General features: G+C 38.7%; 1 protein-coding gene across 22 annotated transcripts in view; it reads right to left on the reverse strand.

Moving 5' to 3' along the window:
• STAU2 (staufen double-stranded RNA binding protein 2) overlaps positions 1-23,728 on the reverse strand; it is a 244,914-nt gene that overhangs the window by 212,317 nt on the left and 8,869 nt on the right. For 6 of the 22 annotated variants that reach the window (XM_080647146.1, XM_080647156.1, XM_080647145.1 and 3 more), the window contains exon 3: positions 1,394-1,553. The exons of 2 other annotated variants lie outside the window; for them this stretch is intronic. In XM_080647146.1, the coding sequence (XP_080503272.1) occupies positions 1,394-1,553 (160 nt within the window). Of the gene's footprint in view, positions 1-1,393; positions 1,554-6,854; positions 6,986-17,727; positions 17,829-21,084; positions 21,140-22,207; positions 22,261-23,728 lie in introns of all 22 variants that reach the window. 14 more of the 22 variants (XM_080647142.1, XM_080647153.1, XM_080647137.1 and 11 more) reach the window with 5 other exon arrangements.

Here is a 23,728-nt window from a genome sequence, read left to right on the forward strand (position 1 = left end):
TAGTTCCCTCCCCACCCCCCTTCCCCTCATAGCAGGCACCATGCCCCTCCTGGCCGCTCTGCACCTGCATATGCAAATTAACCTCCATCTTTGTTGGGTTAATTTGCATTCTCACTCTGATTGGCTGTGGCCGTAGCAGAGTGATGGTTAATTTGCATGTTTCTCTTTTATTAGGTAAGATAGTTTGGCTTTTTAAACTTACTTAAGAAATACTGGAATCAGCTGGGCAGAAGCAAAAGGCCTAGTAATAAGAAAGTCATGGAGTTCTGGAAAGAACAGCTCTTGCAAAAGGAGATTGTGTCTATCTAACAGGTGCCACGTGAGCACAAGAAGTGTCTGACTTGATTACAAACATAAGCCTGTGAACTATAATTAAATAGATTATAGGGTCATTGTTGGCAGGCAAAATGTCTTTTTGTACTCCATCACAAAAACACCTAAAGCAATACTGGTCAGAGGTAACTACCTGAATTAATAAGTTAACGAATAAGTAAAAGGATGTAGGGCTGGTACTAAACTTAAGAAATTTTATTAATTTGATGTTGTGAATTCATGCACTATGTCCACACAGGTTTGCCTCTTCCCAATAGATTACTGGACATATAATGTTGTTGGCATTATATGCAGAACAACTTTTTTAAATTACTAGTAGGAGCTTAAAATCAGAGCATTCATTATATTAAACACAGATGGGGTTGCTTTTTTTCTTATTTGTGGGTTCCTTACTAAATTTCATATGAATGTCCTAAACTGAGTATCATTTCTACACCAACAAACAGAGTAAGAAGATGCTTAGGTTAATTTTATAATGTTTTATTAAACTAAAGAAAAGAATAACCATTTTAATTATTAAATTTTATATGACATATTGAAAAATAAAAATTGATCATTTCTATCTTTACTTTAGAAAAAAAATTCAATCTTATTTCTGTTCTTTGTATCCAAATTTCTTTTCGCCCAAGATTGAAAAAATAAGTAATGGCCCTGGCTGGTGTGGCTCCATTGGGCATCAGTCCCATGAACTGAAGGGTCATGGTACATGCCCAGGTTGTGGGCTCAATCCCTGGTGGGGGGCATGCAGGGGACAACCGATAGATTGCATCTCCATCTCCCTTCCTCTGTCTCTCTCTCAAAAAAAAGAATCAACAATAAAAAATATTTTTAAAAAAAGAAAGAAAAAGTCAGTAATGTACCATGATAGTATCCACTAAGGCAACATTTTTAATTAATTACAATTACCTTCTTCATCCTCTCACGCTCAGTTATCATTGACCTGTCTTTCTCATACGTACTATTAATACACCTGCTGACTATACAACTGGCCTGCTATAACGGACAGAGACCAGCACACAGAGAACACACAGCATGACAGAGGAAATGAGTCTGTTCATACCTGGGTTATTGTTAACATTACTTTTGGGCGGTTTCTGAACTGGCTTGGGAAGCGTCGATTCAGTCAAAGCTTTACTAGCAACCGCCTGTTGGGCCTTCTTGATACTGCTCCCTTCCGATTCCCATGTCTGCTCACCGAGGCTCAGCTGCACTGAGAACATCTTAGAAAAACATAGAAAGAAACACATTAAAAGTTTACAGGAAATCAAATGTGCTCTCCGAGAAAAAAATAGATACACCACAGAATCAACATTTTAGAGCTAGAGGTCCCCTATAGATCATTTGCAACAAAATCGTATGATTCTACCTTGTGAACGAATTTCAAGAGCTTGTGCCAAATCTGTTCTGTCTATCCAAAGGCTGAAAGGCATACATGTACATTTGGGGTAGGAAAGTCAAAAGAAATCACTTCCCTAAAAGGGATCATGTTGTTAATGCCATTCAAATAGTCCTCAAAAAAGTAGAGTAAGTACAAAGAGTTAAGAGAAACTGTAAGGGAATCCACAAGGCCCTGTCTCTGTAACACTTTATAAAATTAAATTCCTTAAACTCATACTTAGCATGAACGAGTCAATAAGTCAGGCAATCCTATCAAATATTATGTCACCAAGATTCTCGCAATCCTCCACAATCAACATTTAGGCAGTCACCAAAATCTGTCCATTTTAACCTCATGAGTATTTCTCAAACCTCTCTGTCTGCGTTGCAGTCAGATTTTCATCATCATTAGCTCAGACATAATTATCTCCCACCTGATTGCTGCTAAAACTATCTTCCTAAAACTCAAATCCAATTGCAGCACCCCAACCGTCCTAGCTGGTCCCACCTGTCAGTCTTCACTTCACACCCTAACTTTCCATTCACACCTTATTTCCTTATGAGCCCCAAACCTATTGCTCACCTTGAGAATTTAGAATCAAGTTACAGGGTACGAACACAATCCACTACTTTACTCCACATATAGCTTAGTACTCTCTAGGAATACAAACTATTAACCCCACATACTTTTCAATTAAAAATAAATAATTGCAGGAAGGAGGTCAGACAGAAAATACCTTAGCCAAGTGATTAAGTTAAATCATCAATAATCACACAAACTGACATCATGAACCTCCTGATATGACCCAGTGAGAAGACTGAATATCCTTGACCGAAAATGTTTAACCTGAATCTAACCACAGGGAAACAATCAGACAGATCTAGATGATGGTATATTCTATAAGATAACTGGACTATACGAAAATAACAATGTCATGAAAGGAAAAAACAAAACAATAATAGCTATTATAGATTAAAGGATGCTCAAGAAACATGAATGCATATGATAAAGTACAACAAATGACCCTGATTGGATGTGTACTTGGAAGACAAAAAAGTAGAAAAGGCATTTAGAGAACAACTCAGGAAATGTGACTGTGGACTATACATGCATCAAATAATACTTTCAGTCAAAGTCAAATTTCTTGAGTGATGATACAGTACTGTGGTTATGTAAGACGAATGTCTGATCTTGTATAAGATAGATAAATAAGAACATAACAGGGCCCTGGCCAGAGCGTTGACCCATGCACCAAAAGGTCTCCTGTTAGATTCAAGGTAAGGGCACATGACCATGTTGCAGGCTCAGTCCCCGGTAGGGGGTGTGCAGGAGGCAGCCTATCAATGTTTTACTCTCACATGGATGTTTCTCTCTACCTCTCCCTCTCCCTTCCTCTCTCTCTAATATCAATAAAAACATATTTAAAAGAACAAACAAAAAACTGGTAAAATTTTTAAAAATCTATGAAGCAAAAATAGAACTGTGAAGAGAAACAGAAAACCCACAATTAAAGTCAGAGATTCAATACCCTCTCTCTCAATAACTGATCTTGCCCTGACCGGTTTGGCTCAGTGGATAGAGCGTCGGCCTGCAGACTGAAGGGTCCCGGGTTCGATTCCGGTCAAGGGCATGTACCTTGGTTGCGGGCACCTCCCCAGTGGGGGGTGTGCAGGAGGCAGCTGATCGATGTTTCTCTCTCATCGATGTTTCTAACTCTCTATCCCTCTCCCTTCCTCTCTGTAAAAACCAATAAAATATATTTAAAAAAATAAAAAATAAAAATAAAAAATAACTGATCTAACAATTATCAAGCAGACAATCTCAGAGAATTTATTAGACTTGAACTACACTCAATGAACATAACTTGAATAGTATTTTTAGAACACTCTACCCAAAAAGAACAGAATATACATGAGTTTCAATTTCTCATAAAACATTTACCAATTTCTAGCACTAAATGCCTATACTAGAAAAGAAGCAAGAGATCAAATAAGTTAATTTCAGCTTCCATCTTAAGGAACTGGAGAAAGCAGAACAAATTAAATCTAAAGTAAACAGAAAAAAATTAACAAAGATAAAAGCAAACATTAACAAAATAGTAAAACAATAGAGAAAAAAATCGATAAAACTAAAAGCTATTTTTTTGCGAAGATCAATGAAATTGGTAAACCTGTAGCCAGACCAAATATGAAAAAAAGAGAAGACACAAATTACCAATATCAGGAATAGGAGAAGTAAAATCACTACAGATTCTTTAAAGTATTGAAAGATAACAAGTGAACATTTTCTAATTTAATATGCCAATAAGCTCAACAACCTAAATTCCTTAAAGACACAATTACTAAAGCTCATTCAAGAATAAATAGGTAACCCCAATAGCCCCTATATATGTTAAAGAACATAAATATGTATTTAAAACTCTTTCCACAAAGAAAACTCCAGGCCCAGACGGTTTCAATAACAAATTCCACCAAATATTTAAGGAAGAAATAATACCAATTTACACAAACTCTTCTAAAAATTGAAGGAGGAACACTCCCCAACTTATTCTATGAAGCCAACATTACCTTGATACCAAAACCCAGAGTATGATACTACTGAAGAAAACAAAACTACAGACCTGTCTCTCTCACACAACTAAACGTAAAAAATCCTTAACAAAATATTACCAAACGGAATCCATCAATATAGAACTGAGATAATATATTTTAACCAAGTGTTTTACTCTAGGAATGCAAGGGTGGTTTCTACGTTTGAGAATCAATGTAATTCACAACGTCAAAAGATGACAAACAAAAAAAACATACGACTATCTCAATCTATGTAGAACCATATGACAAAAATCAACATCTATTCAGGTTAAAAACTCTCAGGAAATGATAAATGTAAAAGAATTTCCTCAATCTGTTTAAAGGCAGCTACCAAAAAAGAAGCTATATATAACAGCACAATTAATGGGGGGGGGGGGGGGAGGGTTAAAATGGCTGCCCATAAGATCAAGAACAAGATAGAGATATTGGCTTTATTCACAAATGGCATGTGGAACACCCAACAGCATAAAAAAAAAAAGCTACTAGAACTGATATGTGAGTTTAACAAGACTGCAGGCTACTAGATCCGTATATGAAAACCAGTGTATTTTTATAGGACAGCAATGATAAATAAAAACAAATACAAACTAAAATATAAAAAAATACCATTTACAATAGCATCAAAAATATGAAATACTTAGGATAAACCTAAAGATGTGAAATACCTGCTCAGTGAAAACTACAAAGCATTTCTGAAAGAAATTAAAGAGTAAATAAATGAGAGATACATTTTGAGGATGGATTGGAAGATTCAATGTTTCTAATATCTTCATTTTTGCCAAATTGAGCTATAGATTTATGGCAATTCTATTCAAAATAACATCTGTTTTACAGAATGGAAAGCTGACTTTAAAATTCATATGAAAATGCAAAGGATGTAAAATAGCCAAAACAATCCTGAAAAGGGACCAAATTAGAGGGCTAATACCATGCAATTTCAAGACTTACAAAAGTACAGTAATCAAAACAGCACCCTAACAATAGGAAAACAGATCAACAGAACAGAGTCCAGAATTAAACAAACACATACACGGAAAGCTGATCTGTGACAAAGGGGCCCAGGCAATGCAGTGGAGAAAGAATTACCTCTTCAACAACAATAAAATCAAAAGCTATTGGTTTTATAGAATCTGGATGTTGTTCCCTATCTCACATCACATAAAAAACTAAGTCAGAATGGCAGTTAGACCCAAATGTTAAGCCTTAATGTCAAACCTAAAACTATAAAACATCTAGAAGCTAACATAGAAGAAAATCCTATGATCTCCGATGAGGCAAAGATTTCTTAGATACAATACCAAAAGCACAATCTATCTAAGAACAACAACAACAACAAAAATCCTATGCATGCCCACCAGCATGGCTCAATGGTTGAGCACTGACCTATGACCCAGGAGGTCACGGTTCAATTCCCAATCAGGGCACATGCCCAGGTTGCGAGCTTGATCCCCAGTGTGGGGCATGCAGGAGGCAGCCGATCAATGATTCTCTCTAATCACTGATGTTTCTCTCTCTCTCTCTCTCCCTTCCTCTCTCAAACCAATAAAAATATATAGAAAAAGAAAGGGGTATGAATTAACGGGTATGAAGGTGGATATATGATTAGACAGGTAGACCAAGGCCATAACCTTCTTCTCTACACAAAAGATATTATGTAAATTGTTGCCCAGAACCCTTCATAAAAGCCTCTAATAGAAAACAAAATTGATGGATTTTAATTTCATCTTATTTCCTTCTTTAAAGGAGATGCTAGAAAACAATTTAATAATCCAAGAGCTAGTTGCTTTACAAAAATGAACCAACTTTTACAGAATCAATTGCCTCCACATGCTATACAAAAATTGATGATCATTATCATAATCTCCAATATCCAAGATTTTAAATATACCACGGAAATGTATGCACAACTGAGACTTTTTTAAACAGATGAATAGAATTCAAACACATATGCATTAGCTACAGATTTCTTTGTAACATGTATATATGTAAACATATATGTATAAGGCTTTATGTAGAAATATAAGTTGTTTTTCCATTTAAAGGAACAATATTACAAGTGAATGCACAGACAACAACAATACTGGTTATACAACTTCTATAAATGGTGAGTCTCGGAATTAAACAATGGTAAAGGTATCTCAGTACTAGGTAACTATTGCTGTACTCGCAGTTTTACTGCAGCAGCTATTGATTTCATGGAAAGAGCACTACACTTGGGAGCCAAAGAACACATATTCCATGTTGACATGGGCATTTATGAACTATTAACCAAGTCATGTAACTTTTCTGTGCCAGAGTTTCTTAGTTTACAAAAAGAAAATCAAAAAGCTCTATCTCATGTGACTTTGTGAAGAACTGTATCTAAGTTTTGTAAACCATAAAAAGCTACAAAGCTGTCTAGTTACAGACTTCAGAATACTTTTAATATGGAACTAAGAGCCTTCAGGACATCTGCCGCCCCCTCCCCCCAAAATGAAGCACAATGAAAACCTGAGATGATAAATCTGATAACTTTGAGAAGCGTGTCTCACCGCCTGGCTTCGTAACCTTACCTTCGCGTGAGCAGGCCCTCTTTCTCTCAGAAGTTTATACTGGGGTTGGACTCTATTGAAACGGGCTAACTCATTTACCAGACACATTGGAGTTTTCTCTTTGGGTTTTGCCATTTTATCTTGGAGAGAAGCTGTAAATAAAAAGGCTGTGAAGTTTTTGTCACTCTTGACTTTACACAATGGAAGAAAAGCTCATTTTGACTCTTTTAGCTTGAAGTCAGATTGTATATTTGGATTAAGTTATTTTCACAAATTTTATGTTAAAATTTCAAATCATCTAATGTCTTCCATTACATGCAACAGAAATATGAATCAAATTTTAAACAATACATTAGGGTAACTTTTTCCTAAGTACTGAGGTTGCTCTCTCTACACATATATGATAACAGCATGCTTAAAAGATTTTAAAATAATATAGGATAATAACAATTTCTAACTTATCTTGTAACTTTTCTTTCCTCTTAAAAAATTTTAGCATAAACACATAATTCTCCTGATTCTTATTACTATAAAACTCAGTATCTTCTCATCTTAAGACAGCATATTAATTGAAAATCTCTAGATTTGAGAATCAAGTCCTAAATCTAAGTACTAGTTCCTTCAACTACTATTTTATAATAACTTCTTTTTCTATTTTTAAACAAAATTTTAAAAGTCTGAGTAGAAAGAATAATTTAACAAATGCCTATGTCCTTAGCATCCAGAACTTAAATTAACATTTTCCATGTTTCCTTTAGGTCTTATAAAAAAACAACAGTATTACCTTACAGTTAAGTTTCTTTTATCTAGAAACCAAAATTATATGAATTTAGAATATATCCCTCTGGGATATTTTAAATACATTTATATGCATGCATATCCAGGAAGAAATACAGTCTTGATATATGTGGCTTTATAGCCACATAAATAGTAATAATAAATATATCATTTTCACAACTTTCTTCACTCTTCATTATGTTTTTGCAATTGTAACTTATATATTCAGTACATCACTTTTAACTGCTGTATAATTTCCTTCACAAGATCATATCCATTTCTTAACCCACTCCCCTAACGATAGACATTTAGAATGCTTCAAATTCTTCACTCACACAGGTAAAAATACGCTACCAAGTGGCATTGAGAATGATTGTACCCAATTACCTTCCCCGGCAACATGATAATTACTCTCTCTCTCAACCCTGAAAACACACGGTATTGTCGGGTACTTTAATTTTGATGGGCTAATATCTGACAAATAGTATCCCATTACTGTCCCCCACCCACCCCTCTTTTAATTTGCATCCACAGACTGCAAGTGAGGCTACTCATCCTCTCACGTTGTTGATCATTTGGGTTTCCTCTTCTGGGAATTGCTTCTGTCCTTCTTTCTATTGATCATTTTATGTATTTTATATTTTAAAAAACTACTAATCAATCTTTTATGCTTTTCAGGCCTTAAGAAATCCTTTCCTAACCTGCAAGGTCTTAATGATTTTCACTTAAATATCCTAAGCCTTCTCTTCTTTATCTGCAAAGTAAAGGCCATAAATCTATCCTACTTAACTCACAGGCTGTTATAAGGTTAAGATATTTAAATGTCTGGTATTCTAAATTATATTATTACGCTTCAGAAATTTTCCTAATACTATATTAAATTATTTTCCCCTATGTTTTTCCTTCATCTCACTTACAGACACATCAGTTGCATTTTAGTTTTTCTTTCATCTCCCATGTATCAGTGTTACACCATGCACGTGGATTATTTCCTGCTCAATCAAACTGGAGTCACAATGTATGGAGAACACATTAAATGAATGGAAACAGCTGGTTTTAGGAACTTCATGTTCAAATGTTATATGGCAAGATTTAATGTAGAAAATTGTATTCTTTTAACTTTTTAATGCTCTTTACAGGACCAATAAATTCATACAATAACTCTATCACAATCATTATGATTAAGAAATTACTTTATAAGAAAACTACATAAATACCTAATAGTGTAGAAGTAAAAGGAAAGAGAATCTAAGAAATCAACTATAGGGCCAATACAGATGACAACTGATTCTACAATTAAACCATTCTAAGTGGCTTGCAAGCCAAAAACAAAAACAACCTAGTAATCATTATTGTTTGGAACAACACAAAAAAGACAAGAGTAAGTCAAGGGAGTCTTGAGGAAACCTGCATATTCCTTAGCCCACATGTAGCATTCAGATAAACATTTCACAAATGGTTCCAGAGCCAGTCACTGTATCAAACACAAGGTGACCTGGGCTATAATCAATTTTGGTCTGCGCATACTATGACATTAAATACTCAAGTACAACAGATAACACAGCTACCTGAACATCAAAAAAAGCCAAACGACAAATTTATTAAAAATGAGAAAATATTAAAGTCTGGTAAGAATCAGGCAATTTTGCATAACATTGAACTAGCATTTGTGCTGTTAGTGCACAATGTAGATAACTCAGCAATGCTGCACATTCATCTGTTACAATGGCAACACTTCTAGGAACATGGCAAGCACAAGGTGACAATTTTACAGTGAGAAAGGGTGGCCCTAGCCAGGTTGGCTCAGTGGATAGAGCACTGGCCCTTGGACTGAAGGGTCCTGGGTTCGATTCTGGTCAAGGGCATGTACCTCAGTTGCAGGATTGATCCCAGACCCGGTGAGGGCACATGTGGGAAGGCAACCAATCGATGTCTCTCTCTCAAATCTATGTTTCTCTCTGTCTCTCCCCCTCCCTTTCATTCTTTCTAAAAATCAATGGAAAAATATCCTCGGGTGAGGATTAACCAAAAAAAAAGGTAGTTTTTTTTTCAAATATATTTTTATTGATTTCAGAGAGGGAGAGAGATAGAAACATCAATGATGAGATAATCACTGATTGGCTGCCTCCTATACGCCCCCTACTGGGGATTGAGCCTGCACTCCGGGGCATATGCCCTGACGGGAATCAAACCATGACCTCCAGGTTCAGAGGTCGACGCTCAACCACTGAACCATGCCAGCCGGGCCAATAAGAAAAGTTTTAACAGCACAGGCTTGAAATCTATTAAAGGAAAGTGCTAACTAATAACATGGTATTAAACTTATATTCCACTAATTTTGACTTTCTGCTTCATAAAAATAACATGCACCCAATAAAACATTTTAATGTGTGAATGAAGTTTTGGCATGAAGGGTATGCAAAATACCTGCAAGACCTCACTTTGATCAAACTTTATAGCGAAAACCACTGTTTCAAGTTGGTACATTTGAAAATAATTAATCCTGGTTGAAACTGTTTTACAAAATGATTAAAACTGTAACTAGCTGTTCCTCTATGTAATCAGAAATCTCATTAGTCTTAACTACTTGACAGAGCTCTTTCCAGTGCCATCAAATTTCTTGAAAACAAAAGATGGTGCAGGACCTGTTTCAAAGCAGTTCATAAATCAGTTATAGTCACCGGATGCCAAGTTCAGCCTAGGGAATATAGTCAATCATACTGCAACAACTCTGTGTGGTGTCAGATGGACACTACACTTACTAGTATGGTGGGATCACTTCGTAAACTATGTTATACAATTGAAACTAATATAATACTGTATGTCAACTGTAATTGGAAAAAAAAAAAAAAAGCAGGCCATAAGTGTAATGCCTACAAATCTCTGACTTTTCAAACGAAGCTACTGTGGGATTTCAACACTGCTAGAAGAGTGTGGCCTTGCCAGAATTTGGTATTGTCTGTCTTCTTAACTTCAGCCATTCGAACAGGTGCATTCCCATTGCGGTTTTAATTGGTATTTCCCTAATGACTAATGATGTCGAACATATTTTCATTTTTTATATGCTATCTATATATATCCTGTAGTGAAGTGTCTATCTAAATGTTTTACCCATTTTAATTGGGTTATTTCTTTTCCTTATTGTTTTATTTGAAGTTCTTTATATATTCTAAATACAAGTAGTATTAATCAGGTATATGTCTGGCAAAGATTTTTTTCTTGGTATGTGGCATCTCCTTTTATTCTCTTAGCAGTGTCTTTTGAAAAACAGACTTTAACTTTAATAATGTCTAATTAATCAATTTGTTCAGATACAGATTGTGCTTTGGCTGTTGTATCTAGGAAATAATTGCCTAGTTAAGATCTCAAAGATTTTTCTCCTATGTTTTCTTCTAGCAGCTTTACAATTTGAGGTGCATATTTAGGTCTCTGAGCCATTTTAAATTAATTTTTACATATAGTGCAAGGTATGTATTCAATTTCATTGTTTTGTATTTTGATACGCAATGTTTGAGTACTATTTGTGGAAAAGGCTATATATTTCTTTCACTATATTGTTTTATGGCTGGTCAAAATCAATTACCTATATGTAAGTGGGTGTATTTCTGGACTACCTACTGTTTCATTAGCCTATTTGTCATTTTTATGCCAATGCTACTTTTACTGTAATCTTATAATAATTCTTGAAATTAAGTAGTGTTGCCCCCCCACCCAACATTGTTCTTTTTCATAGATGTTGTGGCTATTCTAGTTCTTGCATTTCAACATGAATTTTTTTTTTAAAGATGGAACTTTTTTTTAAATATATTTTTACTGATTTCAGAGGAAGGGAGAGGGAGAGAGTCAGAAACATCAATGATGAGAGAGAATCATCAATCGGCTGCCTCCTGCACGCCTCCTACTGGGGATAGAGCCTGCAACCCAGACATGTGCCCTTGACCAGAATCAAACCCAGGACCCTTCAGTCCGCAGGCCAATGTTCTATCCACTGAGTCAAATTGGCTAGGGCAACATGAATTTTATTTTAGGCAAAAATGCCTGCAAGGCTCTGGCTGTTGTGGCTCAGTTGGTTGGGCACTGTCCCGGGCACCCAGGGATTGCTGATTCAATTCCTGGTCATGGCACATGCCTGGGTTGTAGGCTTGGTCCCTGGTAGGGTGCGTGCAGGAGGCAGCCTATCAGTGTGCTCTCACACTGATGTTTCTCTCTTCTCCCTCCCTCTCTAAAAGTCCATGAACTAGGGGACTCTTACCCCTCCCTACATGGAAGTCTGTACTTGTTCTTCAATAAATCTCCATCTTTGCTATAAAAAAAAAAAAAAAAAAAAAAAAAAGTCCATGAACTAGCCTTTTAAACAAAATGCCTGCAAGGATTAGAGTAAAATTTTCTTTAATCTGTACATTAATTTGGTAAAAATCAACATTTTAACAAAGTTTAGTCTTCCAACCAATGTACAGAACACAGAGTCAATTCCCATTATTGAAATAATGATATGTCAGTCATAGTTGTGTTCTATCATCACCACAAACAGTGAACTGGTAAATACTGAACTACTGCTTCTAGAGGGAATACCGGGTCAGGTTCCCTGATCGTAACATTTTTGGCAATTAATCAACACACAACCTTGTTTTATGGGTGTTTCTAGTTAAGGACACATTACTTAATGTATGTTGTTGTTTTATTAACACTGAACTCACAGCCAACCAGCACTGTAACTCTTAACTGAAAGGAGCTTATTTAAATACATATATGGAGAAGTCCATAAGGCACTGTGCTTAGGAAATGCAAAAACATGTGGCACTCAATAGACCAAGAAAAGGACACATGTACAGATGAGAGCTGAAACAAGAGAGCGGAGTTCACCATGTTCAACTTCAGTTCACACTGAACACTTCAGGTGATTCAAATTTTTCACCGCTCTGCATGTGTTAGCTCTTTGGTCAGAAGCAGTGTTGTATGAAATACCAAGACTACAACTAACGTGTCCATGGATGGGTGGTCAACGAAGGCAAATCCATGTACAGGGTACACAAACTGCTGCTCCCTCACGATGGAAGAGGTTCATGCCATCAACCTGTCACTGGGTGGCCAGTTCCTATGGGAATGGTGCCACATCAGGAACTCTGCAAGCTGGGCCTCAACCACTGCTAAGCTAAACCAGTCTTGATGAGATGAAATCTATGTTGTCGAGTCTACTTATTACCTCTAGCTCGATAACCAAAGCCATTTTGTACGTGAGCCTGCTGAGCAAGGAAGGATTGGATTGCTGGGGAAAGGAAATGACTGACATCCATAAAACAAGTCATCTGGTCCATCTATTTACTGAGAGCCTCTCTTGAAGTGGTTATCTTTAGGGGAAATATTTGCATAGAATACAAAGGTCCATCCATGTACCTTCTCCCACAGACCTCCTTATTACCAATCCTCCAGTCCTGATCATACAGCCAAACCATCCATCCTACGAATATGTGTAGATCCATATTTCTCAACTTCTATCTCCATCTAGATAGACAACCATATGTACAGTTGTCGCTCATTATTCGTGGGGGATTGGTTCCAGGATGCCCCTTGAATACCAAAATCCACGGATGCTCAAGTCCTTATATAAAATAGCATAGATTTGCATATGACCTACACACATTCTCTTGAATGCTTTAAATCATCTCTAGATACTTGTAACACCTAATACAAGGTAAATGCTAGGTAAATAGTCGTTGTACTGTATTGTTTAGGGAATAATGACAAGAAAAAGTCTACCTGTTCAGCACAGGTGCAACCATCATAGGCCCAATTACACAGTGCACATCAATAACAATGCAACTTTTTTTTCATGTATTTTGGATCCCAGTTGGTTGAACCCATAGGTGTGAAACCTGCAGATATGGAGGGCTGACTATACTGTTCAATGAAAGGATCTGCCTCCTCCAATGTCTTTCAGGGCCTTCCTGTAGTGCTCAGCCAGTTCCCGTTGGTAGCAAGCCGGAGCTTTTTCTTCCTCCACAAACTGATCATAGGGCATTTGCCATGAGGCCTCAGATACTGAGCAAGGAAGAGGTGGCAATGTGGCAGGAAGAGGTGACATGGTCTGAGCGGGTTCACTCTCACTTGATGATAGAATGCTACGGTACATACCTAGCTTTATGGCTTGATGGATCAGATGACACCTAGGTCATGAAGGGCAGCTCAGGTTGCATCCGCTTGGTGTCTCCATGGTCAGGTCTCTACCCGGGCCCAGTAGCAAGCCAGACACTGAGCGGAGTAAGTCCACCGTCACCATGCCTGGCCACCACTGTGGCCGTTAGTAAGTACCCCCTCAGGGCACAGAGTATCCCTCCACACCCTGGGTAGCTTTAGGGTGACAGGGTACCCTCCCTGCTATACCACAGGACAGCACAACACAGCCCAGACTTGCAGGGACGCCTACAACTCCTGGCTTATTACATATCAGTCCACAAGGCCTCAAAAGGCCCCTTTTGGGGTACATGCTCACTAACTGCAAGAAATCTGACAAAAAAAAAAAAAGAAAGAAAGAAATCTGACCAAGTCCCTCATAAAAAGAGGCTAATCTTTTGCAACATGGCCTGGCCCCAGTATAAATTGGGCAATGAAGATGTTTGGACAATTAATGGCACCATTAATTTTAATCCCATCTTACAACTAGACCTATTTTTCAAGTCCCAAAGAAATAGATGGAGGTTCCATATATCCAAGCCTTTATGGCCCTCAGAGATGACCCTAAGTTATGTACTACCTATCAACTAGAAAAAATATACCTTATTTTGATATTTTTTGTCCCATCTGGTTTTTTTCCTTTTTCATCTTTACCTACCTTTTTCTGAACTATTATTTTTTAGTATTCAATTTTATTTCCCTTATGGGCTTATAATTTATTTTTCTTTATTTTGTTTTAGAGCAATGGCTCTAAAATATATACAGCCTACCTTCAGATAAATATTATACCACTGCAGGTATGGTGTAAGCCCTAACAATGTTATATGTCCCTTTCCCATGCCCATTCTTTATGCTACTGACATCAGTCTATTTATGTATGTTATAAGCCTCCAGTTAACTATCTTTATTTTGAATCATCAATTATCTTTTGAAAGGTTAAAAACTAAGAAAATGTCTTTTATATTTCCCACATATTATACAATTTCCTGCACTCTTCATTGCTTTTCAAAGATCCAAATTTCCATCTGTTATTATTTGTCTTTGCCTAAAGAACTTCTTTAAGACCTTGTGCATTGCAAGTCTGCTGAAAATGAAATCCCTCAGATTTTGCTTCTCTCAAAAGTCACTGCCTTTGCCTATCATATATCTGATAAGCGATTAATACACAGAATATATAAAGAACATTTATGTCTCAACAACAAAAATATACCAATCAGCCCGGCTGGTGTTGCTCAATGGTTGAGCATCAACCTATGAACCAGGAGGTCACAGTTTATTTTTTTTTAATATATATTTTATTAATTTTTTACAGAGAGGAAGGGAGAGGGATAGAGAGTCAGAAACATCGATGAGAGAGAAACATCCATCAGCTGCCTCCTGCACACCCCCTACTGGGGATGTGCCCACAACCAAGGTACATGCCCTTGACCGGAATTGAACCTGGGACCCTTCAGTCCGCAGGCCAACGCTCTATCTACTTAGACAAACTGGTTAGGGCTGGGAGGTCACAGTTTAAATCATAGTCAGGGCACATGCCTGCCTGGGTTGCAGGCTCGATCCCCAGTAGGGGACATGCAGGAGGCAGCCGATCAATGATTCTCTCTCATCATTGATATCTCTCTCTCTCTCTCTCTCTCTCTCTCTCTCTCTCTCTCTCTCCCCCTTCCTCTCTGAAATCAATAAAAAGATATTTTAAAAAAAGAAAAATATACCAATCAAAAAATGTGTAATGAACTTGAATAGACATTTCTTCAAAGATGACATACAAGTGACCAACATATGAAAATATACTCACCATCACTAATCATCAGAGAAATGCAAATCAAAATCACAATGAGATGCCACTTCACACCCATTAAAATGACCATTAGCAAAAAACAGAAAATAAGTATTGGTGAGAGTGTGGGAAATTGGAGCCCTTGTTCATTATTAGTGGGAATGTGAAATAGTGCAGCCATTATGAAAAACAGTAATTAATCATAGAACTGCGATAAGATTCAGCAATTTAACTTCTGGGTATATACCCAGAATAACTAAGAGCAGAAACTTGAATAGGTATTTGCACACCCATGTTCACAACAGCCAAAGATGGAAGCAACCCAAGTGTCCTCCCATGGATGAATGGCTAAATAACATGGGTTTGTACATAAAACAGAACATTATTCCGCATTAACAAATAAATTCTAACACAAGCTACACCATGTGAGCCTTGAGGACATTACACAAAGTAAAATAAGCCAGTCTCAAAACACAAATACTATATGATTCCACTTAGACAAAAAATTTTTTCTCATGGTGTCTTTGTTTGGCTTTGGTCCCAGAGAAATGCTGGTCTCAGAGTAAGTTAGTATTCTTTCCTCTCCTGCTTTTCTGAAGAGTTTGAGAAGGATTGGTGTTAACTCTTCTTTAAATGTTCGGTAGAATTCACCAGTGAAGCCATCTGGTCCTGGACTTTTTGTTTGTTTAGGAGGGATTTTTTTCTATTATTGATTCAATCTGTTCATATTTTCTATTTTTTTCTTGAGTCAGTTTCAATAATCGGTATTTCTAGGAATTTGCCCATTTCATGTAGGTTATACAATTTTTTCCTGTATTTATTCATACTATTCTCTTAGAATCATTTTTATTTCTTTAAGGTCAATAGTAATATCCTCACTTTCATTTCTGATTTTAGTTATATGCATTTTTGTTGTTTTTTTCCTTTGCCAGTTAGCTAAAAGTTTGTCAATTTTGTTGATCTTTTCAAAGAAACTTGTGATTTTGCTGATTCTCCATATTTTTTCCTATTCTGTATTTTGTTTATCTCCACTTAATCTTTATTATTTCCTTTCCTTGTTAGTGTTAGATCTAATATGCTCCTCTTTTCTAGTTTCCTTAAGGTGAAAAGTTAGGTTATATGTTTTAGAGTTTTCTTCTTCTTTTATGTCAGCAATTTTCAATCCAAGTGCCATGGCTCACTGGTGTGCCACAAGAATTTTTAAAACATGTAATACCTGACTACTTAGTCAGGGGCACTGACCTCTTTTCCTTTAGATTAACAAATAAAAAAATGACAACAGCCAACACAACAATAGCCATCTGGTGTGAACTCCCTGTCTTAAACCATAAATATATAAGTCAGATAATAGACTTGCCTCTTATTGGTCACGTTGCATAAGACTGCATCTGATTGGTTAATTTTTGGTACCAGAAATCCTTATGTACAAGTATAGGCACCTGATTTTTTTAAAGTCACTTTGTTTGTTTTTGTTGTTGTTATTGTTTCATTTGGTCATTTTATAATTGTAATCAATGAGTTTGCTTGTGGATTTAGTTTGGTGTACTTCCAGAACTGTTTTATCTTTCTTAATATATTTTTATTGATTTCCAGAGAGGAAGGGAGAGATAGAAACATCAATGATGAGAGAAAATCATTGACTGACTGCCTCTTGCACAACCCCCACTAGGGATCGAGCCGTAACCCAAGCATGTGCCCTGACCAGGAATCGAACCATGACCTCCTGGTTCATAGGTCAACACAACCTCTGAGCAACACAGCCAGGCTTAAAAAATCACTTTGGAACAAAAATGTAGGTCATTACTATTATTTTTTATTTTTGTAAATCAATCAAAATTATACCCTTTTTGGTCAGATCAACAAAAAATGTATTTTTTGGTGCGCCACAGAATTTTAGGAATTAGTTTATGTGTGCCATGAGATGAAAAAGGTTAAAAATCGCTGCTTTATGTGTTTACTGCTATAAATTTCCCGCTGCTTTCACTGCACCTCACAAGTTATAGTATATAGTCTTTTCATTTTCATTCGTCTCTAATTATTCTCTGATTTCACCTGTGGTTTCTTCTTTGATCTGTTGGTTATTTAAGAGTGGTTGCCCTAGCCAGTTTTCTCAGTGGTTAGAGCGTCGGCCTGCAGCCTGAAGGTTTGATTCCAGTCAAGGGCACATACCTTGGTTGCAGGCTGCTTGGTCCTCAGAGCTGGTCGGGGCATGTGCGGGAGGCCAACCAAGCACTGTGTCACTCTGTCTCTCCTGCTCCCTTCCACTCTCTCTAAAAATCAATGGAAAAATGTCCTCAGTGAGAATTAACAACAACAAAAATGTATTGAAACTTGTTTGTGGCTCAGCCAATGGTCTATTTCTGGAGAGCCTTATGTTCACCTGAGAATGTGTATTCTGCTTTGCTGGGTGTTTTGTATATATTTGCTAGGCCTACTTGGTTTCTATTTTGTTCAAGCCCTGTTTCCTTTTTTTTTTTTTTTTTTTTTTAAATATATTTTATTGATTTTTTACAGAGAGGAAGGAAGAGGGATAGAGAGTTAGAAACATCGATGAGAGAGAAACATCGATCAGCTGCCTCCTGCACGCCCCCTACTGGGGATGTGCCCGCAACCAAGGTACGTGCCCTTGACCGGAATCGAACCTGGGACCCTTGAGTCCGCAGGCTGACGCTCTATCCACTGAGCCAAACCGGTTTTGGCAAGCCCTGTTTCCTTACTAATCTTCTGCCTAGATGTTCTGTCCCTTATTACAGCTGAAGCAAGCATTTTAGTTTGTGACTGGATGACAAAAAGCGTGAATTTTACTAGTACACTGTTGGGTTCTGAAGTGGGTTGTATTCCTCTGCAGAGTGCGGACTTTGTACTTGTGCACAATTAAGTTCCTTGGGATTACCTGGAGCCTTCTGAGGACTCTTCCCAGTGCCCCACATATTACAAGGTATTTACACTCTGGACAGTGGAGACACAAACTATTCCCAGCATTCACGAGCTCTGGAAATTGTTTTCTTACTGTTTTCCAGTAGTGCTTTCCCTGGCTTTGCGTAGGTCCTGTCACCATCTACGGATCAAAACTCAAAGACTGAAGGGGAGCCCTCTGCAGATCTCCAGAATGCATGCACGCTTGCATGCAACTCCTCTACTACAATGTACACTCAATCCGCCTGCCCTACACAGCTCCCTTCTCTCTGGTCCTCCGCCCTGCAACCCTTGGTCTTCCCAAACTCTTCCCTGTGTTTCTATCTCAACAACCTGGGCTCTGCTCCGGTCCCTCCTCCCTGCACTGCAGCCTATGAGCAGCCCCATGGCTCTCCATAAACTGTGCAACAGAAAAGCTATTCCCATTTGTTTCCACTCTCAGGGATCACAGGCTGCTGCCACCTGTCATTCAGTGTCTAAAAGCCACTGTTTACATATGTACTTGTTGGTAAGGAAGGGTATATGTTATTGCTGCCTAACCCTCCTCTGACAGTTTCTGAGGTCCCGCAATCAAGGAGAAGCCTAGCTGGGTGGTTCTGGCTCAGGATCTCTTGTGAGGTTGCAGTCAGGGGCCAGGGGGTCAGGGGTCAGGGGTCAGTGGGCCAGGGCTGGGAGCCTGAAAGGGCAGGAGATCTGCTTCACAGAAGGCTCAGTCACACACTGAGGCCACAGGCCTCAGCTCCTTGTCGGCAGGAGGCCTCAGTTCCTCACCATGTGGGCCTCTCCACTGGGCTCTTCCCAACATGGCAGCTGACACTCTCAGAGAAGCTGACTATTTTTCAGCCCCCTAACAGCAGACTGCATCCTGTGGCTTCAACAGAGATGGGCGGATTGTAGATCTGACTCCACAACCAGACTTGGAGAGAAAAATGACTCAGTCAGTAGCAGCAGGTTGTAAGAGAAAACACTAGAGTTTCTGTGCCTGTGGCAAGGAAGGGGAGGAAAGCAACAGCTGACTGGTCTCAAGAAAGGGTCAAGCTCCAGTCCCCCAAACAGACCAACCTGAATGTCCACCTTCCTCCCCATTCTCCAGAGCCAGACAGCAATAGCAACAGCGACATGCACACTGTGACCTGTACACTAATACCAAGCACAGTAGCAACAGTCCCAAGACCAGCACTAAGCATTTGCCTTTGTCACCTCAGTTACACCTCACCACAAACCTGTGAGATAGGAATCACGAGCCCTAAACTCCAGGCCTGTGTTTCTTGAGGCCTTGAAGGGCCTACACACTTAACAGTGCATCTTGGTGCAGCCTTATTCTCCCAGTGTAACCCTGGGCTCCCTCCCGCCCTGCAGGGGGCACTGAAATTCTGTTCTGTCCTGCTGGTCCTCCCACTCCACTTGATCAGGCCTGAGCGCTTCCTCTTAGAGCAGGGGTGGGCAAACTTTTTGACTCGAGGGCCACAATGGGTTCTTAAACTGGACCGGAGGGCCGGAACAAAAGCATGGATGGAGTGTTTGTGTGAACTAATATAAATTCAAAGTAAAGGAGCGGAGGGATGAGCAAGAGAACCGGACAGAACAGCTGGATCCGGCCCGCGGGCTGTAGTTTGCCCACGGCTGTCTTAGAGTCTATATTCCCAGCACCTACTACCAAACCTCTTTAAAAGAAACCATTAAAAAAAAAATTTAGACCTCTTTTATTTAACTTTTAGCATTTTTTTTTAAATCAGACCTCTTTGAGTCCCCTGCTCGGGGCTTTCCCGATGCCACAGCTGCCTAATATAGACTCCCCGACCCTTCAGACAGCCGCCCTGTCACGTGTGCCTCACCAACTAATCCCCAAAAATGTGCCCCACGTCAGCCACTCACTTTAACATATCATTTCACAGCACATGTGCCTTCTTCATTTATATGTGCTACAACTTCCTGTTAAGATGGGTTTCCTCTCCCCCAGGGACTTATAATTAATCATCAGGGAGAAAGGTCAAAACTATACCAAGCTCCTATATAGGTTTTCATTAGTTAATTATTGAATAATGAATTAAGAAATATATAAGATAATGATTATAAATACTAGCTCACAAAATTCTCAAGGGGGTATAATCAAAGAATTTTATTTACAAAGAAAAAGAAAAAGCAGTGGACACATATAAGCAATTCACAAAAGACAAAACCAAAAGAACCAATATATGCAAATCATAGGAATTCATATTAAAGGAACACTTTTTGTCAGACAAACTGGCCAACAATGAAAATGTGTCAAGGATGTAAGGAAACAGGCATTCTAATAAACTTTTAATAAATGAGATTTTGTATTTTTAGTATTTATGCATTAAGTATCTTTAAAATCTACATACCCTTTGACTAGTATTTCTATTTCTAATACCTAATTACAAAAAAATAAGGGACCAAGGAATACAGATGTTAAAAAATAAAAATAAAAAACTCGCTATGGCACTAATTATAATATACAATCTGTCCAACAATAAGGGTTTGACTAAACAAATTTTAGTACCTCCAAACCATGATTATGAACTCACTTGAGAATATTAGGTGCTATATACACATATTTTTAAAACAACATACATTCACACAAAAACATACCTGCGTAGAAAAATATCTAGAAGTATACACCCCAAAATATTAGCAGTGATAATCTCTGTAAAAGAATAGTGGAATTATTTGTGATTTTTTTTCCTCTTTGCTTATTTGTACCACTTAACTTTTCTACATGAGATGCACATGTATAACAACACACACTACAGACAGAAGTCAAATTGAGAAGCACAGATTTAAAGGAAAAGTATCATTATTCTAACAGAACATGATTATTCCCAAATGCCTAATAAGAATGTCAGGCAGGGTTAATATTTTTTTTTAAAAAAGTCAAATAACTTAGTATTCAATAGCGTCGATTTTAATTAGTACCAGAAGCACACACGGGAGAATTGGTTAGTACTGTTCAGGCATTTTAAGAGGACAAAGGACCTCCCAAATAAAAACTGAGTCCTAATCCTAAGGACAGTGTTGAAATCACATAATAAAAACCTCCGCCCTGACCAGCCTGGCTCAGTGGATAGAGCGTCGGCCTGTGGACTGAAGGGTCCCAGGTTCGATTCCGGTCAAGGGCATGTACCTTGGTTGCGGGCACATCCCCAGTAGGGGGTGTGCAGGAGGCAGCTGATGGATGTTTCTCTCTCATTGATGTTTCTAACTCTCTACCCCTCTCCCTTCCTCTCTGTAAAAAAAAATCAATAAAATATATATTTTTTTAAAAACCTCCACTGCTCCAACTGGAAGGTCGGCCTCAATTGCCTTTTGTCACATTTATCTGGAGAATCCTCCTCTGCAGGGAGAGCAGTCACCGTGAAAATGTGCAAACGTAAAATCACTCGGAAGTTGAAGAATTCAGTGTGACTTTAGGTTTGGCTGAAGAGAAAGCCTTCTCTATAACTTCTGCAATCCAAATTAGGGTAACTCTTCCCTTCAGGCTCGAACCTTTTGGGGGACAACACTTAGTCGATAACAAGAGAGGCTCCTGAAGTGAGTCCGCAATACATGTCTGTTACAAGCAAAGCGCGCACGTCCGCAGGCACTGGGGGCGATCTCTAGGCGAAACCCGGGGACCCGCTGTGGCCATGCAGACGGTCGCTTAGGAACCGCTCCACGTGCCTGACTCAGCCTGACCAGCAGCACGGACAGTAAGTAAATCCTGAGTGGGACTCACCTATGAACTATACTTTTCAGCGATGTTGACTGGCACAAAATGATCAATTCCATCTGTGTGCAGTAGAATATAAAACAAATTATTCTAATCAGACCTCTATCATTCATGGCAGGTGTCCACACGGTCAGTTAGAGGCAACTTCACACGGACAGCACAGATTGCCGGCCATGTCTCCAAAGCTCTGTGAACGCATCCAGTAGGGATTCACGGCCCTAAGCACAGTGCAGCTCTGAAATGCCTTTAAACCAGTATCAGTGATGTCTTTGATGAAAGCAGCATTTATTGCACGAAAAAATTTTCTAATGCCAGGAGAAAATCAAAGATCAGCTTTGCAGAAGGGAGAGATTTTACATTAATGGCATTTGTGTAAAGCAAGCGTCATCTGGCCCCAGAACAGACACCACCATTATGTGGTTACTGTTAAAGAGAATGCAGATACCCTCGCTTTCATGACAATCCTTGCACCGTTCATCCACTCATTCAGCAAATAGATGAAAACTATACCCAACAAGAACTACTAGGACCTGAGATACTAGAGGAAGCAAGCCAAGGTCACTACCTCCAGGGAGCATTTGGCTAACAGGATATATAATAAACAGACATCAAACAATTAGTGACATAATTAAATGTCAAGGAAATGTCAGGATGTCATTCAACAGAAGGGCAGGCGGGGTGCCGCGAGCAAACACTAGGCCTACTGGACAGGCCGAGCGCAGGGGAGCAGAGAGGTCGGCAGAGGTGCTCTTGCAGAGCCCCCGCGGCTGGAATGACCCTGCCCCGGGAAGGAACTGAAACAGCCTGGCAGAACTGAAACAGCTAGATTGTTTCTTGGGCACATGCTAAATCTGAGCTGTATAAAGACATCCAGGTTAAGAGAACAGGCTGGTAACTGCTATGTGACGCTGGCGCTCAGAGAACAAGTCTAGACCAGGAGTAAACTTGGAAGTCATTAGAGACGGCGTGTGGTGAACAGGAACTGGACATGTCCTGGGCAAGGGAAGCTGGTGGGGTGAAGGGAGCGGGGGGAGACTTTCATTACTTCCTCAAATCACATACAAAAAATTACTTCTTGCAATTGAATTTTGCCATCTAGCCCAGCCAGTGTGGCTCAGTGGTTGAGCATCGACTTACAAACCACATGATCACGGTTCGATTCCCGGTTAGGGCACATGCCCAGGTTGCAGGCTTGATTCCCAGTCTGGGGCATGCAGGAGGCAGCCGATCAATGATTCTCATCATTGATGTTTCTATCTCTCCCTTCCTCTCTGAAATCAATAAAAATATTTTTTAAAAGAAAACAAATTTTTGCCATCTAAACTTCTCTCTTGATTTGCGAATGTGAAATAAAATAAAGTGCTTTCTAATACTACAGTTCTGATACAATGCCCGATTTGTTGAGAAAGGATAAGATTAAGGGTATAAAGTTCTTGGAGAAATGCCAACACCTAAGAAAACCATTTCTTCCAGTGAGTCTAAGGCACGCTAAGCTGTAATTTATTTAGCAGAGCACTTCCTTCTCGC

This window comes from Plecotus auritus (assembly GCF_963455305.1).
Source record: "Plecotus auritus genome assembly, chromosome: 11".
NCBI lineage: Eukaryota > Metazoa > Chordata > Mammalia > Chiroptera > Vespertilionidae > Plecotus > Plecotus auritus.